Source organism: Mycteria americana, chromosome 2 (genome assembly GCF_035582795.1).
Source record: "Mycteria americana isolate JAX WOST 10 ecotype Jacksonville Zoo and Gardens chromosome 2, USCA_MyAme_1.0, whole genome shotgun sequence".
Classification (NCBI taxonomy): domain Eukaryota; kingdom Metazoa; phylum Chordata; class Aves; order Ciconiiformes; family Ciconiidae; genus Mycteria; species Mycteria americana.
The window spans coordinates 11,124,076-11,144,237 of record NC_134366.1 but is presented as its reverse complement, the minus strand read 5'-3'; the positions used below and the strand labels follow the sequence as shown (position 1 = coordinate 11,144,237).

The window sequence follows — 20,162 nt, the reverse complement described above, 5'->3', positions numbered from 1 at the left end:
TTTGTCACTTTCCCTAGCAGTTTCTACCCTTTTATAAATAAATTCCATAAATGTCCATCATTGATTTTAAAGCCAAAAGTTTTGCTTCTGATGACATAGCTTGACTCCCTACCTAAATAATACAGATGGAAGATACTTGCCTATGAATTTATCCAGTAGAGACAATTCTGTCATTGTGTCTCAGCGTCATAACTGGTGGAGAGACATAAATCTAGAATCTTCCTTGGTTAACTCTTCACATGTAATTATTCACTCCCTAGAGTTTTCTAGACATAAAATCATTTTTCCCTCTTTAATCCTCCAATTTCCTTGTGATGCTTAGAAAGTGACAGAGATCATATCCCCCACATTACTGCTTCACTGCCTTAATTCTGATATTATATATTCCCATAGGAAAATGATACTTCATGCTACTTATTCATGCACAAGAAAATCACAGAAAAACAGCAGTTACTGTAGCTTTGCCATAGAGAGCAACAAATACTGGCGGGTTTTTTTTCAATACCAGAGTTCAGCTTTGAATATTTTGAATTTCTTCTTATCTGTTGTATGTGCAGAGATAAGAGGATAGTCTGTTCTACTTCTGTTGCTCTTACCTTTGTGCTTCCAAAATCTGTTGAAACATATTATCCCAGAACATGAGTCTCACCTGCTGGTGTAGATCACTTTACAAGAGAAGAGTCCTTCCAAGGGTTCATCTTTCCCTCCTCTTAGGGCTTCACTTCCCCAGATGTTTTCCTCTGCTTCCTATCGGGACCAGCTGTTCATTTTTGCCTCTAGAGGAACATCCAGAGCAAAATTTTGAATTTGACCAGCTGATCTGTCACACTAGCAACAGTAACGGCAAGGAATCACTCTGGTCCCTTGAGTCAGTGAAAGGCAACGGGTAATTGTAGGAGTGCACCTGGAGTCCCCAGTAGTGCCACGAGGACTAGCTCACATTTGTATCTCTCCACTTAGCTGAACAGATATGGCTGTTGGCCTGGTTTCCCAGAACAGACATTCCCAGACATTGCCATTTCTGTCTTTCCATGCTTTCTGTGCCACGTTAGCATCCCTTGTTCAGGTATCACGTTCTGGCTTTTTCGGGAGAGCAGCTGGTGCAGGTACTCCACAACCTCTCTGTGAGCAGGTTCAGGTTACTCTGCTGTCTCCAGGCTATAGACCTTTAATCGCTGAGGCTGCACGTTACGTATCCCCGAACTAGGGATGGGGCTGTGAACTGTGCTTGTTTTTATAAACAGTGGTAGTCATTAAACCCCTGAGATGCTGCAGTACCATATGGTCAATACTTCTAGTGTATCACCGTGGTTTTGGGGTAATTACTATGTAGTTCATTATAAAAGACTGATGAATTATAAGCTTTCGAAATGAGTGAGAAGGAGAAAGCCAAAGATCAGGATTCCTGGACATGCTGCAAACTGAATCATAATGCAGTCTGTTATATACCAGTACTTTTTCATCAGTGCTGTTCTGCCCAATTCTGGGAAGCTCATATATAAAAATGCAATAATTTAATTTTCATGCCTGAAAATTTTTTTGAATATCTTAACTCAGATAATGAGCACACAATGTAAACACTCAACCACTAAAAATGAGAATGAAGTCTTTTTAATCTCACTCTAAATCATTTGTATTTCATGTAAATGAAATTTCATAAGTAGGAAATAAGCGAGGATTAATTCAGAACACAGAGAATAAATTGGAACAGAGAAAATGTTTTAATTTTTCTTTCAAGTAGATATTCTGGCTTTCCACTGGCACTTGTTTGACGAAGGTATGCCACAATCTAAAGACTAGGTATATCTGCTACAGAAATACATTTAGAGTTAATTTCTTAATAGTATGGAGAATAATTTTTATAAAAACTTATTTTAAAAATCTTTAAAGTTTGGATCTCTTACAGGAATTTTTGTGTTTCTTTAACTTCTTTGACACTAGGTTGTTGGATATTCTTTGTCATTTGTAATTGAAACCATTTGCATTATAAATTGTTCTGGGCTTTAAGCTGCCTTGAAGGAAGAGGGAAGATATGAAGGAAGGGAAAGAATGAAAAGTCAGAAGTACATTAAAATGTGTATCTTCAGTTGTCCTTAATCTCATTTGTTAATTACTTGTATGAAGGAGTAATTTGATATGAAAGAACATTTTTGCATTTTCAAGGCTTTTTTGCATCAGAGATTCAGGGTTCATGACAAGTGGACTCCAGTGCTATTTCTAACATTCAGCTTAAAATGCATTAGGGAGTACTTTGGTGGGGTCCATTTCAGTCTCAGAAAGGAGGATATCACAATTACAGCACAGATTATTGCCATTATTTCCATGCTTCTGCTAGCGACAAAGCATCTGTATGAATTTGTTGCTATTAACACAGCTGGAGGTAGTGCATGTTTGAAGTAATGCAAGTACAGGCTGGCACAGTGTCACACTTCCATTATAACTCTACAGAGTTGATCCTTCTCAACTTCTCTATCACTCTCGTGTTTCCATGATGCCGTTATCTCCTCTGACCTTCATAGCCTGACCACTGCCATTGATTTTTACCAAGTGTCATCTGTGTTACAAATTGGTCTGGACTTGCATCTGTCTGTATTAAGAGGTTTAAATTCACACCTACTGGTGGTGGGAGAAGAGGGAAAAAATTACGGAAAGTGGGAATTTGCTGAGCTGTCAAAATAGAAGTAAGCTTAAAAAGGTTTTATGGATAAAAAAGCCTTTGTGGAAACAAGCATAGAAAAACAAAACTGCCACCCAATGCAATAAAATTGCAGTGTCCTTAAAATTATTACGACAACAGTGCTGTGAAGTCAGGCAGCTCTCAAACAATCCAGTGAATAGCTCTGTGCTCAGAAGTTATTTGGTTGCTTTCAAGAATCCTGAATAAATGTGAACCATTTACAAAATTAATCATTATTTAACTAAATTTAAGGCACAGACCATGTTCAAACCAAATTAAATCCATTTAGTGCTGAAATACATTCCTTCTCTGTCTTTACTGGGGATGTGTGCTTCAAGATGTATGAAACTACAGTGAAACACAGACAAAAGACTCGCACTCAGACAGGCAAGGCAGGCTGTTGTAACGTCATGGACTTGAAGCATCAGTGCCCAGGACTTTCATTATAGATTATCGGATGAGTTACTCTCAGGGGCACTTCCAGACAAGAGAAATAAATACAATTTTGGTGTCTAAATGTATTTTTAAGCTTGGTAGGCTCCCAAAGAATTAATGGCAACACTATAAATTACTTTGAAGTTAAAATGTTCCCAGTAGTCCTTGCTATGCCCCTACCTCCTCTGTGACCTGGAGCAAACCACTCTAATGTCTCAGTTTCTTCTCCATTCTATGGATAATATGCATCTTTCTTGTGATAAGTGAGACTTTCTTTGTGTCTAGAAAAAGAGAAGTAGGAGTTGAAGAAGGCTGGATTTAATAGCTTTATACCGGTGGTTGCCAACCGGATGAGAATGGGAGAGTCATGTCACTGTGTTGCCATGCCTTCTCTGACATGCTGTGCGCTACCTAAGGTGCGAGGAGCACTCACTCCTTCCATGGGGCATGTATAGATGACACCATACACCATTTATTCCCTCCTCAAGCAAATGCAACATCTTTCCTCTGGATTGCGAGGTGCATGGCTCAGATGTTGGTAGCTAGCAGCTAAATCAGCCAGGTTTGGTAAGTGACCTTTCAGGTCAGAGAATAATGGTGTTGCTGTGCTAGAAAGTGCCATGAAGCCAATTCCCAGGAGATAGGAGTCAGTGGGAAGAGGGGGGTGAAAATGTCTTGAGAAACCTGGGTAAAGCTACGTCTGTTTATTGTGATGGCATCAGCAGCTCTTCCATAGTTCAGTTACTACTGAAATTTGCACACAAAGAGGTCCACATCCTTCTATTTCATATTTCAGTAGCTGAGATTCCCAATATGTTGCTTGTTAAAATATTTACTAATTTTAGCAGGAAAAAAAAAGAGAAAAGAGAAGACCAAAACAATTAAACTGTGTCCTTAAAATAAAAGCTTTCCTAGTATTGTTTTCAGCTTCTCTGAGGTGGAGAAGTGCTGTGATCACCTACTCTGAGACCACATCAATGATAAGCTACTATTCACATTTTAAGCCTTGGCTATTTATATCTGAAGGCCACTGAGCCTCGGCCTTCAGGAGGCAGTGCCAGGGACCCTCTCTTCTCCTTCGTGGCAGCACCGGACCTGGAAGACTCTCAGGAGCGAAGCCCCTTCTGATGAGATACATCAGACTCTCCCAGGAGAAAAGCTGCTGTTGCAGCAAAACCGCAAGTTGTGCCTACCCTTCAAATCAACAGGAGATAAATAGGATGCTCTTCATACCGACTTTAAGGAGAGTGAGTCACAGAGCAAGGGCCAGGGTGTCACTGCGGATTAAGAACTGGTTATGAGATAGGACAGAAAGATTCATCACGAACTGCTGCTTCTCAGCGTGTAGAGAGATTAGTGGTACCCCATGGGCAAATTGTCTCTGTTAGGAAGAACTATGGAGGATTTAGAAAAATTCCAGATGGATTTAAATACATTGAGGGATTAAGGAGCACAATGGTAGATGAAATTCAGCTGGAATAAGTGTGACAGAATAATAGACATTAACAAAAATAGTCCTTTTGGAAAAAAAAAAAAAAAGAAAAGGTATTCTTAAAACTCCTCATAGTCTGGGCTCTGAGGCTGTGGAAAATTTTGAAGAAAAGATTTGCTGTGTTTAGATGCATGAATATTGCCCTTGGTATGGTGACACATATTTTCAGACTTGAAAATTTAAAAGAAAGCATGCAAATCCTGAAGTAGGTGGCCCATTTCCCTGCCGTGTCTTTCTAAAACACAAACTATTCTAATACATATCACTGAGGTCAAGAGTTCAGCAGAAGATTTTTTAAAAAGAGATTTTTATAAGTAATGAGCATATACATAATCACATTAACTAATTGTTTGTAGAATTATACCATAATCTTATTTATTTATTTTCAGAAGGAATACTCTTGCTGCAGGGAAAAAGGCAGGAGGGACTGATTTCTGATGTCTGTTTTTCGCCTAGGCTGCAGTGCAGTGGGTGCACGTGGAAATAGAGTGCGTGGCTGAGATTATCATCCCAGTCTGGAAACACGAGGTTCATGTGTTTCATGAGGTTCATGGAAGGATAAAATGGCACCATTCTTGTATCTGACCACTGGAGTCAGATACTCAATCACTTGCAATCTGGTCTTTTAGTTTATAGTATTCTCATTTATTTGGTTAGGTGTCCCTAGTACTCCTGGGTTAGAATATGGGTATTTTGCTAGTTTTCAGCTGGGCTTTGGGCAACTGCCTGAATACTGGCAATTTCATAGCAACCCTCAAACCTTTTAAGTTTTTCCTCAGGGAATTGAGGCCAATGTTGAATACTGTTATTGGACAACTTTTTAAACATCTTTCTTTCTTGATTTTTAGCAATGTGAACACAATAGTGCCCAAGACAAAAAAACCCAAACTAATGGTTTCTGTCTGTCACAGCGTTGTCTTTCCCAGGGTAGACTGCTCCTTAGGTAGTCTTACAGAGATGTATCTCCACTGACCACTTCTCTGCCCTCCTTCAGAACTTTTCCAGAATTATCTTGGACTTTATTTATTAAGTCTTATTTTTGGACTCTCCTGTATTTACTGCTGGCTTAAGAAAATCAGGCAGTAGCATGTCCAAGGTGGTTTAAAATAACCTCCAGTCTTGTGCTGGTGGCTGCTGCTGAGAACTGACTCCAGGTCTGGGGTTTGTATGTACTCCTGGGGATGTGCTCCCTTCAGCAGTTGCTCCTCTCACTTCTTGATCCCGGCAGCAGGAATTGGGAATTGTGTTCCCTCCTTTTACCCTTTTCTCTTGACTGCTTTTAGCAGGCAAAGCTGGTATGCACCAGACCCTTGCCCATGGAGAGGCAGCTCTCAAGGCATTCTGGCTCCTCTGCTTCTCCTTGCCAAGCAAAGCACTGAGAGTGGAGATATGGTGGGAAAGGAATCAGGCCTGATACTGGCCCATGCAGGTGGGTGGTTAAAAGTGCTGAAGCTACTGTCACCTGTTCAGATAGACCCCTGCTACTGGATTTAGTCTTTTGTATTCATCAGAGCAAATAATAAGCAAACAGTTCCTAGGATATCTGTAAGTCATTTTAAAGAAGCTCTGAAATGCCTCCATACACCTCAGCGTTTCATCACTCAGCCTGAGCCCTGTGACAAATACGCCTGCTCTTCTCCAGGCGTGGAGGGAGGATGGCAGCTCGTGCTGGAGCTGGCCAGGCGGCTCCTCCCAGCTTCCCATCGGCAGGGAGTTTGCCTGCAGCCTAGTCAATGCCCATGCTGCTGCCAAATGGTTTTAGCAGCCAGAGAAAACTAGTCCTCAACATTTTTCATCCTAAAGGTGGCCTCTTTATTTGACTCTCTAAAGCATTCCATATTGTATTCCAGACCCATATTTCTAAACTTTGATTTTTTTTTTCAGGCATAGCTTTTTATCTACAGTACTAAGGAGACTGTGCTGCATATTAAGAAGGCGATACTGTTATAGACTCTTGCCCTGTCAATGAGGGGAAGCCAATTTGATGTCAATGCACAGAGACATTATTGAAAAATGGCCAGGTGGAACTTTCTTAAATAATTATTTTAAACTATGGAATGATTCTTTCTTAAAATTCCATATTTAAAAAGATTAGGGGAAAAGAAATGTATCTAAGATTAGTACTAAAAAAAGAAAACCTTCAACATGAAAGAAGCTCCTGTGTGTGCCTCCTAAGTGAACGACTGTTAAAAAATCTTAGATATAAACACTCAAAATAAATACAGAGGTAGGCAGGACCAATAAAATTATGTTTGTCAGCTCAAGCCTCAGATTAACTTCTAGAGTAAAGTACCACTGCTAGAAGACACTGATCTTTGGTGAACCCATCCAGGCAATCATCAGACTAGGTCTTCTGGTAGATTATTTTTGCTAACATGTGAATCTGTGAGGTAAAGACCCATGTGAGAAAGAATCTTACAGTTTTAACGCAACGCTTTCACCTGCAGGGCATAATGTCCATGAACCTCTCATTGTTTAATAAGAGTTGATTACTGAAATAAAATTCTTCAACACAGTTAGTCCATTCAGCTTCTGTTTTCAAGAGCGTTGGGTATCTGTCTTGTTATCCATGTGGTTAATACCTTTTCCCATTAAGGCATATTTCTAGGTTTAAAGCTGAAATGCAGTTATTTCAGGGTGAAAGCCAGACTACCTCATTTAGGTGCCAAACTTAGAGTTGCTGGACGCTGCACATCTTCCCCAAGGATAGGGATGTCATCCACTTCATTTGACATCATTGAGCTCCCCGAGAGACAAGTGAAGACATACCCACACAGGGAGGTTGGGAGCCTCCTTTCCTCCACTGGTTAGAAGGGACTTTTGGAGACTTCAGAGGACAGCCCAGACTGCAAGGTATCTCCCTGTTTCACTGAGACATGCCAAACAAGTAGGGTATTCTGGGATCCAGTGTGTCTAGTGCTCCTCTGCTGAAAGGCACCATGTGTAGTATCTTCTGTCTGTTGTCTGCTTACTACTGCAGGGATTAGAAAGCGAAGCAGGAGATGGAAGACATCTTACTGAAGTTAGTCTGAGTAGTTTTAACTCCCACATCCTAGGATAGTCCTCTATGTACGAGCCCTGAGCGATAGCACTGTCCATCATCCTCTTGATGGCCCAGAGGATGCCTTATCTTGAGGCATAAAAGCAACAGAGTAAGATAAACAACATACAAGAGAGAACATGACTCTCAACTTGCAGCACTCAGGAGAAAGGAAGACTGCTGGTCCAAACTTAGTTTTCAAGATTGTGTGCATTTTATATTAGTAAATATTGAAAGTGGTTTTAAAAGTAAACATTAGTCTAAATAAAAAACGTCTCCTCCCCAAAAGTCCTAGGTGCTGGGTTCAGGTTCTACCTTCCTCTGGTTGAGACGTGGATTCAATACTATCCAAGCTGAACACAGGTGTAGTCAAACTTTTGAACCTTTTCTGGGGGAAATAGGCGGAGTGGAGATGCCACTGTGCTTGAGTTTGGATAGCAGACGAGAGGCTGGGTGTGAGAGTGGCATTTACCTCCCCAGAAAATGCACTTTCTGATACTGCCAGGAGGACTGTAGTTAAGCACTCAGGCAACTTCCAGGCTGTAGAGAAATGCTTTGCAATTTTAGTGCAGTGCTCAGCACTCTTAAAAATGGGCAAACTGGCCTTCATTGCCTGTGTCCGGGTTTAAGCAAATTTTAGGTGGATTGAACTCTACCTTACTTAACTCTATCCTCACTGCGGATTAGACTGACATTTAGGTTTAAGGAGTGCAATTCCCAGTGTCAGGCCTATTTCTGTACCGTAGATTATTCTTCATTTTTGCGGAAAATGATTCAATTGAACTAATCTGACAGGGCTGACTGGATGTCCATTATAGTGCTACATTACAATTGCTAAACAGACTATTGGAAGGACACTAGGTACAGTCTGGTAAAGACAATACATAATTTGAATGATGGCACTAAGGGAGCATTTCAGAGTTCAGTAAGTGGGTTTCCGAAGACACTTGGCAATTGGGAGGAGGAAAAGCAAATGAGAGCAACTGCTTGCAACACTGACATAACCTCAGCGTAACATTGAGCTACGTGTTGCTCTCCTTGGGCTGAGAGCAGGCGTGGCAAATCCTAGCAATCAAGCCATCTCTATAACTGGATCAGATTTTTCACTACCAAAATGGATCAATTTATGGGATTGTTTTGACAGGCATGTTGGGAAATACAGAACGTGTAGTTTTCATCATGGTTTACTTCTGGTTTTCCTCTTCTTCCCTTTGACATTGCCCACTGGCTTTTATTAGAGTTTGAGCTCCATTTAGCTCAGCATGCAGAGCGGGCCATGCTTCCAGTGTCGCTCCCCACAGAACTCTTCCTATTCCTTCATTTACATGTTTGTTTCTTGTTCTTTAACCAGAAGGGGAAGCTTTGAGCCTTGAATGCATCAATCCTTAGGTCCAGGTCAAAAATAGACAGTCCATTGTTCAACGTGGTTGTTCTCATTCATCAGATTTGTAGTATATCTTGGGAATTTCATGGAAATGTGGCATCCATTTGTAGCATTGTTCGGGTAATTGCAGCATGAAGCTGAACTGGTCTTGACATCAGCATCCAATATTCAGCACGACTCTTTTGTTGGAGTGGTCTAATTGACCATTAGTGAGGCTTGTCTGGTCCATAAGACTCTTGCCTCCTACTCCATTTGCCAACAGCAGGCATTTAGCAAGGCTACTAACTCACCAGTGAGGGAGAAGTTATCTTCACCTGGATCTGGGTGCTCTAAATATGCTCTAAAATCAGCCAGATGTGCTCTAAAACCTGTCAGATCCCTTGTGCTGAAAAAGTTTGGAACAAAATTTTTGGTAGGGAAATGAGGGAAGTTTTTATTACAACTAAAAGTTAATTTTTGGGTTATGTGGTATTCACTACTACAACATCTTCTCCATATTTGGTAGGGAGAAATATATATAGCCTTTAGGGACAGCCAATAGCACTGCTCTTTCTGTTCTTAGATCCAGAAGGGATGCAAGTCAAATAATAACAGTCTTTTATATAACAATATGAGGCATCTGACAAAGAAAGTTGGTACCACTGCCTTCATTTTATGGATGGTGAAATTGAGGGTCAGGAAGATGTCTTGACCAGGGTAACTTGATAGGCCTCTTCCAGATGAAGACATATTCTGTTCCTCATTCACAGTTCATTCAGCAACAGGTATTCTCTCACTTATGTACAAAACCATTGAAGACAGTGGGGTTGTATAGACACGTTTAAAAAAATGGCTAGCAAATTCTATACATTTTGTAGGAGTGACTGAGAAGAAAATCACTTAATGGGATTGTTCTAAGTTGTGCCAACTTTCTGGGACCAGATTTTAGAAATGACTCCTCATCGCTGTATTTTTCATGTAAATTGAGCAAATGAAAAGTGAAATCTTTAATAGACAATAGCAGAGGAAGATTATAATCCAATGTTCTATTATTTAAATTACCTCTGTAAGTGGATTGTTCCTTAAAATATTTCTGGTTTTAGCTCCCTCACTGAGAGGGATTTAGATATTGGAAGATACAGAATATTATTTTCACCAGGCAATCTAATTTTCCTGTATTCAATGTCCAGTACACATTGTGGAAACGTTTTAACAGACAATTACATAAAGTTGGGCTCCCATATCCACTCCTGAGCATTTAAATGGATTACACTAATTTTCAGAAGTGCTCAGCAGCTCACATTAAAGTTAAGAGATATTTATTCCTGTACTTTCATTTCAGATTCATCTCTAAATAATATAGCTTTATAGCCTAGATCTGCTTTTTTGTTGTTGTTGTGAGACAAAACTCCTGATGAAGTTAGAGCGAGCTGATTGACTCGTGATTATTTTAGCTCAAACAAGTAGGTATGGATTGGATTATTTATTTTTCACATGGTTAAAATGGATAGGGAAGTTTTCAAGGTTATGTCATGATGTTAAATTATGACATCAGAGTCTTGCACTGAGCTGGGGATTCATTTCATCTGAAGGTGTAATGTAGTACTATCATATAACATTGGCTGTTTTTAGCAGAGATATAAGCCATATGCTCCAGCAGGTATAACTAGTTTAGTGCAAGAGCTGTGCCCTGAAAAGTGAGATTAAACAAAAGCAGCAGTGAAATATTTTGCAGATGACACTCTGCCAGACTTTAAAACTATATATATCTACATAAACCCCAAAGGAAATATTTATATTTCACTCCCCATTTATTTCTTCATTGCCATTAACCTGTCAAACAAAGTATATTCTACAAATAATGTGAGATGGAGATTGGCATCTGAGTGAGACAGAGTTCTGCTACTGGTTCAGTAGGGTCTGAATCTGTCAGCTGAAAAATAATATTTAGGCTGCACTCACAGATAGAGATGGCATTAGAAGATAAAGCAACGGAAGGAAGATAGTTATACATGAATTTTCTATACTTTCTGACTCTCTTTTCATCTTCCAAGCTGTAGAGAACTGGAGATAGAAACCTAAAAAGGACCTCAAAAGAATTATTTTAAACTGTGAGATGTATCACATTTTGTTTTAGCTGCTATTATTATTATTATTAGCGCAGTTAACTTGAAAGAAGATGCAAAAGTGAAACCTACAGCAAGTGAAATGAGAGCAAAGGTAGGAAATGCAAAGTATCCACTATCTCAAGATCTCAGCCGGCAACAGCTATGTCATCTGCAAAAAGGTGCTGTGCCATCCAACAGTTTATTCTTCCTAAGGCCAAAATCTAGATTGAAGGTGATCAGAAACCTTCAGGGCAACCAAAAAAAGTAGTGGTAAAATCAAGAAGGACTGTTAAAGACACTGCAGGGAGCCATTAATTTTCTTTGATATAGAAAGGGTTAGCCAGCCTCAGGAGAACTTGCAATGCATAGATAGCATCCATGGGTGGGCCTTTTGCTGCTTCTGTTTTTCCCAGTACATGCTTTGTATCTCTGAGGCCTATGTAAGTTGTGATTTCTCTTTTAAGGATCCACCATTACTGGTGTGCTGAAATGTGTTACCACAGGCTCCCGAAAGAAAATGCATATGAGTTGGACCTGTGTTGTAGCATGTCTGGAAACTGAGGGGCCACAGCCCAGAGACTCACTCTGTGCCGTGCTGCTCCGAGTGCCAGCAAGGTCCGTTACCAAAAAGGTTTCCCTCTCGCCTCCCCCACTATAGGGAACTGAAATGACCATCTTGACAGTTCAGACAAAGTAGTGTGAACCCTACCCCCACCCTTAGCTTTCCTCCAAGTCTTTGGCCTTGATAAAATAGTTTAATCGTCAGGGTTGTCTAAAGAGTCTTCTTTCTACTATTACAATTTATTTCTGGAGTCTGCCACTATTTGTTCCTTATCTGAACAACTGCTTTTGTCTGTCTTTCCTGGTTTATGTAACACTTTCCTTTGAATTAATTCCATAGCTCTTGAAACCTCACAATCAATAGATGAATCATATTCGTAAGAAAAACCCCACTCTATAATACAGAAACTTCTTCCCATGTAGGACTGAATCAAACAAGCCGAAAACCAAGCATAGTACGTGAAGGATCACAAATAGTGGCTGTTCCACGAGTACTGTGTGCTTGCACTGGGGATGTGTGGGAGGACCACGGGCAGGAGGACAGGTGATGTTTGCAAGTTGTCTTCTGGTCACAGTCCTTGTATAAACCTGAAATCAGATGGGTGATGTCGGTGTACGGTGCTGTTGCAATGCAGGCTAGTTTGCTTGACGCTGTGCTGGTGGGCACGGCGTATTCTCTCTGTGTAAACAAAGCTAAAGGCAGTCACTGTACAAACCATGCAACACTGACCAGAATGCAACACTAAACAAAGGCAAAGCAGAAACAGAGTGTGGAGAATGATGTTCTAGCGTTTTTAGAAAAAGGTTTTGAATATTCAACTCTCCTGCAATACAACTGTCACAGAACTGTAATAAACAGTACTAGTATGTATCCATGTTAAGAAGTTAGAAAAATTGCGTTGCGAAATATCGTGATATAAATTAATCATTCTTAATGTGAATCCTCAGATGTGATAGTGTGATCAATAATAGTGCTGGTACCAAGGAGTACTGGTTCTGCAGCTTTCCTGCACCGTTACGAATGACAATTTCTTAGACCAACAAACTGCATGTGAGTTTGTGAACCTATGTGTTTTCGTTTGGTATTGGATGAGAGTTACTAAGACTACTGGATGCTCAGGCTTGCAAAAGAATGGCCTTCCAGCACCACTTTCTCTCCCATTTTCTCTCCAGCATTCTTGCTGGGTTGTAGCATTCAAATGCTCTGATTACGTCCCCCATTACTGTTGCTACATTAGCTTGTAGCAGCATACCTTGGTTTTGAAGCTGGGGAATGCTTTTTCAGGGGAGGAGGGGTAAGCAGGGAGTAGGAGGTTGAGCTTTTACAAATGAGACTCCCTTGGTTAAAAAATGGCACCAATGTACGCAGCAGACTTTGCCTGCACTGCTGCGTAGACTTGCTATTACAGTAAAAGCCCACTTGCTGACACCAATCATTTCCATAAAATTTAAGCCAACATCTTTGGGAGAAAAGATTTAATTAACACATAAGCCCCTGATTCACTATGACAATCTGCTTTCATAGTGATGGGAATAATCACATTTCTACCCACTGTCAGTCCTTGAAATATAGGGGTTTTATGAATAATCTATAGTACATTTTTTTCCTTACAGAAACAATCAGATTCTTTTGTTACTTCCACACAAGAACATTTCTGTCTTAGACATCTAGAAAAACTCTAAATTTATCTCGTGCCTTGAGGGGCTACCTCTGCTTGTGTGACAGGAGGTCTCTTGAGCATTTTGGGTTAGTAGCATGAAGGGAGGCTGAGCAATTCCATCCTAACCGAGACCCACATGAGACATCCCATTATTTAAATAGAGGTGCCCTTAGGGCGGTGTATGCAGAACCCAGAGCAATAAATAAATAAATAAACAGTGCGCATTGCAGACAATTAATAAAATTGTGGCAATGATTACCATGATATAAAATTAGATTCAAAAACTTTCACTGTGAAGCAGAAATAATAAGCTAGGTACAGAGCTTTGAAAAAATCTTTTTTTCCCCGCAGTCCAGTTGAAAAGATCATGTCTAATAGTACATACTTTTTTTGACACCTCCTTCTCCTACTTGCTATAAATCCTTGAAGGAAAAAATACAGAACCTTTTTTCCCCTGGGGTAGCCTCATCAAAGCTGTTTCTGATTTTCTGTGGCATAAGTTAGATAAGTATCAAGCTTGTAAGGTTTAATTTTATGATCCTTGCGGCTTTGACAATGTTGAGAATAATTCTATAATCACAATTTAGACAGAGAATGTTGTATCTGTTGTTCTCATTGGACGTTGTTATATCATTTCCTTATCTTTTTACTTTCTTAATACTTTTGTATTTGACTCCACAGCACTGAACAACAACTAAACAAGGTATGATCTGTATATTAGGGACAGAATGTTCTTAATGCATCTTTAGAGTTGTAACAACTCTAATAACCTGAAATTTTTGCAAATATAAATTTTGCATCTAGATAAGTGGTTTTTTAAATGATAGCAGTCCTCTTGTATTAGGCTTGATTGCAACCTGTTTTCTAAATTAAAAAATGTAAATGTGGCATTGACAAAGGTTAAAAAGATTTAAAGCGGGTTCTGTCAGCAGTGCATGCACACACCAAACTAAATCCTATGTATCTAATCAGCGTCCTCTGGACTGTGTGCCTTACTCCATTGTTTACTTTCGAATCCATAATAATTTTGTATCCTTTCACTGGGCAAAGATTCATTTTAAAAACTAATGAATTTAAAAATATGCTTTTCCCTTGTCCATTTGATACCGAACCTGCAATTTGACTTTCATTGTTTGTTTCCCTCCTTGTCTCGTCAATCCTTTTCTCTCTTTCTGTCCTTTTACTTTATTACATTTTATATTGAGGACTGAGATGAACTGGTTGCTGCATCATGGGCCCATTACACTTCCTAACAATTCCATTTACACCTTATTGTTTGTCTTATTGCTGGAAAATTCAGGTGATTCATCATGCCTGAAGAAGCACCTGATCCCATTTCCCTTGATATCACGATCACTATGTGACAGGAATACAGTTAGTGGTGGCTTTCAGACTCTAAGAAGCCAAGGTGATAACTCTTTTGGGACTTTTAGCCTCTCAAGTATTGATGAGTTCCATTTTCGTAATGCTCTGTTTTCTTGCTCCCTTTCAACAGCCCCCTGAGTGTGGAAAAGGGCTTGGAGTTAATAAAGAAAGTGGCAGATCTCCTGAAGCTGCAGATGAGTGTCTTCGATGATGTCAAGTACGTACATGGAATTTGCCCCTTTTTATTTTATTGGATTTCTCATTATTTTTGAATAGTTTGTCTTACAAGGAAGTGTCTACTCTTTAATGCCAAAATTAATGAGAGCGTGTGAGAGACAAAAAAGAATATGCTGATGATCTTTATAATGTCCCCTACACACAGTTAGGAACAAATTATTTAAAAAAAATTATAAAGACTGAAATTTTCCTATGCTTCCGTAGGGAAAAATAGTCTGTTCAAAGTGCTGTAAAAATATTACCAACTTTACTTAACAGTTTCTAGGTAAGGAAAGTCTTGTGAAGGGTCAGTATGCCCAGCATTGCTGAGGGGGAAACTGATATCAGAGATGGGTGACAACTTTGGTCCCTGGCTTTGAGTCTGGCATTGCCACACTAGGTCATGCCTCTTGGTCAGCTACTCATTTAACAAGTCACAAGGAGTTCAGCTATGTTGAGCGACTGTTTTTCTTCCTATGATTCATACTGATGAATGCTCTGCATGTTAATCTCCTGACCTAGGAGGTTATGATTTGCCACGTCCGGTAAAAATTGCTAGATGGGGGATTTTCTGAAATCATTTTGGTAGGAACATTTACTTCACAAAACTTAACTCTTCCTTTGTAAAACAGAAAATAAAAGTAGTTTGATAGAAAAGTAATGGAAAAGAAGGGTCAGCTGTGGGAGGTTTTTGACAGCTTGCTGGAAAGAAGTCACAGCTTGGCGCACAGAAAATAGCTGATATCTGGGTAGCATCCAGTTCCTGCCTATGTTTCAGAGGGTTTGGGGCTGCTTGTTTTGGCCCATGACTCAGGTTGTTGAAGTGCAGCATCTTTCTCGGCCTTACTTGTGTTGCCATCAGCTTTTGTTTAACCTGCAGTTCCAGTGAATGTAATTCATCATTTAATACTGTGTTTTAAGCCATAATCTGAAGATGTTTCATCTTTGGTGGAAGCATGTATTATTATTTGGAAAAAATATTCTGCCTCTTCTATTACTCTATATGTAGGGAGAAATAGACTACTGGTGAGAACATCTTTTTAGAAATCTGACAAATACTAGGCATATTTGCTTTAGTTGTTTAGAAGGAAAACATTCCTATATTTTGTTTGCTAGAACAATTCTTTGTATTGCTGAAAGTCTTTTTGCTTGTATTTTATGAAATGTATTTTTTATGAAAACTGAGTTTTGAAATTACAAAAAATGACAATATTATATGATCTTCCTCGTAAAGAGAATTTGCAACCTTGACTTTGAATGCTCGCAGATAAAGTCTGCCGCACATTTAAGGGGGTAATCCCATGGAAGAATTTCTGTGCTGGAATCAAGGGGTTCTGCTTCATTAGCTTCATTCATTTACAGTACAAGAGCACTTTCACCTACCTTTCTAATTGTTAGCATAAAGCCTTTTGGTTATTTTTTATCATTTGATAAATCACAACAACATTGCAATTGGCAGGCTGTAGATTCATTCTCTAATGAAAAATATCCCTCCAGTGATATAGCTAGCTATGAACAATCTTTTCTTTTTTTTTAATGTGCAACATTAGGGAAGCTGGTTGTTTTGTGTCCATTAATATGCAGTCATATGACTATACTGCAAGTACTTTTATTGTATGGTCGGTATTTTAAAAGTGTGTTTTGAATGATAGTAACTCCAAACAGGACCAAGTATTCAGTCTATCAACACAAACACAGCCTTTGCCTTTTTAAAAGATCTATAAATCTGTGAAAGATTATCCCAAATCTCAAGTCAGTGAAGAATCCATCCATAATAAATGTTCTTTGCTCAAGAAAATGAGATGTTTTGACTCAGGTTAAACCCATGAAATACTAAAGAAATGTGGAGCTGGCTAGTAGATATAGCAGTAGTAGAGGCTTTAGAAAAAGGCCTCACCAAGCAAAGAATTAACGCTTTTTAGATTTGTTCTTTTGTCGTCACTACACAGCCATTGTTGGAAAACTGCATGAATTTGAAGGCTCTGGTTAGCTTCTGAGTGGCATCATGGGGAGGAGTTTCAGGAAAGACTTGATGTCATGGTTATTCCTAATCCACCTTTGACATATCAAAGTGTGAGAATGAGGCCTCTCAGGAAATACGCTTTTTACTTGGCCTAAGGCATCATGGGCGATTTAAATTATTTTCTTTACTGGCAACTAAAAGTACTCTTTTACTTAGGGATTCTTTTTTTTTAAAGTCTACTTTGAACTCTGACCTGAGTATTAACTTGGTGTAAAATTCTCGATTCTCATTTTCCCTCCAAGAATTCTGAAGAGTAAGAAAGTAACAGTGTAGGCCTGAATTTTTTACACTATTGCAAAGACTTCAGAGTAAAGACATGTTAATGAGAATCACAGGGTTAATCTGAGAGTATAGAAAAAGCCATCACATTCAATAGGAATAGTGTAAGAAGGACTAAGAGAGAATGAGTGGTGAGTTCTTCTGAAGTTCTTTAAATTATCAATTAAGAGTTTCTTGTCCTTTTCTCTGAAAGAATTTTTAAAGAGACTGCTTCACAAATACATTACTACCTTTGGTTAGTTTTGTCAGCAAATATCTTTCGTTCTTTCTTTCTTCCCTGTATTTTTAGTTTTTTCCTGTGCTTTGGAGTTTGGTAAGTGAACAATTGCTTTCGCCATGGATTCCTACCGATTCGGGGCTGTTAGTTCTTGATTAGTTGATGCATGGTAGTAATCAGCTTATCTTCTCTCCTTCACAATCCTGCCAACTTTAACCGATGGCCTGCAATTCACAGTATAGCCTCAGGCTTGGCTCCCAGAGCGTTCAGTCCACTTCTACAGTTGGTTTGTTGTCAAGTTTGCATTGACATAAACTTTGCTCACCCTGTGAAGCAGATGAGTGGGAATAGATTTGGGGAATTCATAATTAGAAAAATTTCAGCATTGAAGAAAATATCCAACATGTTAGTTGTCACTTTTGGATACAGCCTGAATCTTTATGGAAGTAATAGTTATGCTTAATATGTTTTGTTAATGGTTATGTAGCTGTCAAATAAATTCCATTATTTCTTATTACATCATTAGAGACCATTAAAAGGATATTAGCATGCTGATGTAATTATGCAAGCAGACGTAAAATGACTATAGTTATGATTTTATAATCTAATTATGGGTGTCCAATGACCCTGGTGATTGATTGTTGGACTGGTATCATGGATTGAAGTCAGATGGGTAGTAGTGTTAGGAGAGTTTGTATTTATTAAAAAAAAAATAATTTTACCACTCTGCAATCTGCAACATTGACCTTCTTCATGTAATTACAGTTCTTCTTCACACATTATAAACTTACAAACACAAGAGATTATGAAGAAACAACCAAATATAATAAAAATACTAAAATCTGTAAGCTAAACTGTGAGGGTAGTGGAAAGGACACTCAGAATCTACAGTCAAAGCCACTGAATTAGAACATACATGACTTATTTGCTTTCTGATGAGGATACGATTTATTTCTGAATTTTTATTTAATGTTCTCATACTTTGGGTATTTACTGAGAACATTGCTAAGGGGGGTTTTCAGCACTAAGCTTAGCTGAATTCCTTTGTATGGAAAGAAAACAGATTATTCTGATTTCATAGTATTTCAGACTGCTTATCCTACCATTCTCAGCCTCCAGTTAAGAGGGAATATTTCACTGAATATTTCATTCATATTGCAGCTGAATATTACATTCTCTGATGGATGTTGCAGTAGCACTGATTTTTTTTCTTTTCCTTCTGATTTCTCTCTTTAGCCTTATATGATTTTCCCTATTGCCATTGAAGATCTCTTGCTCTAGGTGTCTCTTTTTTCCCCATTTTTTTCTAATGCTTTGGCTTTCTCCACCCATTCATCTTAATGGACATCTTTGTCATGTTTGCCTTCTAACATACCTAAACTCAATACTCAAAGAACTGTCCTTTCAGGAGACGTGATAACTTGACCAACAAGCGTGCCCATTTCCATATCTAATTTTTCAGTGGAACACCTGTAGCAGAGCACTCTATATTCATTCCATAAAATGACATTAATCTCTATCTGCTGCTGTTGTTCTGAAGTGTAACGATAATTGCCTATATAAGCATATAATCTATATATATAATGTTGGGGATGAATTAGATATTTATATTAAATTTCAAATGCTAATATAAATAGATTTTTCAAGTTGAAAAAGCTGATTCTGATTATCTAATATAGATATTAGATAAGTCCTGGATTGCAAAGCCATAAAACGTAACCAATATTCCCTTACCATGTTCGGTTGGTTGCATCTATATTGTACATCCAAAGCTAAGTTAAAAGACCAAATGACTGATCTTTCGTAGTCTAAAGCTCAGACTCCCAGGCCTTGGGTTGGTTGTTCAGCTTTCACCTGACCACTTTCCCTACCCACACTGAGACTAGAAGTGAATTCAGTGTTTTTCTTGAATAGCATATTATATGAAAAATGAAAATTCAGGTTAACTGAAGGTATGTATGGAAACTGTATGGAAGCTTCAGCTAAAAAATACCTTTCAAAATTTGTAGCAGCCACAGCAGTGTGGTTTGACATTTTGAAAATAAAATACTATAATTTTTAAATTCAAAGTAACGACTAGTTTCAAAATTTAACGAAGTTTGGCATATAAAGAAAATGCTTTTATTTTGGTGATAAGAATAAACAAAAGATTGATTTTGGACTGAACTCAAGCCATTATTTTCATATTTATTTCTTTTTGTTCAGCTGACCAAAAATATCAATCTTTTGATAAAGACTAATTATGATATAGTCTTGAAAAAATTCATCATATCTATGTATTTTTCTACAGCTCTCCATCTTATTCCATATGCAGGAAATAAAATGTTCAGTTAATGAGCAGCTCTTCAATGTTTCATTTTATTCTCATTGTTCAATGTGTGGCTTCAGGATTTATTTATTGCACATTATTCAAATCCTGCTTTGAGGTCAGAAAACCCATTTCCTATTGTTTTGGTTTCTGTTTTTTTTGTTTTTGTTTTTTTTTTCTTTTTCCTATGGTGCTCTTCACACACTATCAAAACGCTTGACAAACGTGAATTGATATACTTAACTCACATGAGGTATGAGGTATCATTAGGACCATACAGAGCTGGAGTTATGCATAGAGAAAAGGAGGCTGAGGGGAGACCTTATAATTCTCTACAACTACCTGAAAGGAGGTTGTAGCGAGGTGGGTGTTGGTCTTTTCTCCCGAGTAACAAGCAATAGGACAAGAGGAAATGGC

General features: G+C 38.6%; 1 protein-coding gene across 1 annotated transcript in view; it reads left to right on the top strand.

The window, feature by feature from the left end:
* Nucleotides 1-20,162, top strand: part of PTPRN2 (protein tyrosine phosphatase receptor type N2) — a 679,248-nt gene that overhangs the window by 282,851 nt on the left and 376,235 nt on the right. Inside the window, 1 exon segment of the mRNA XM_075495417.1 lies at nt 14,833-14,919. Within this exon segment, the coding sequence (XP_075351532.1) occupies nt 14,833-14,919 (87 nt within the window).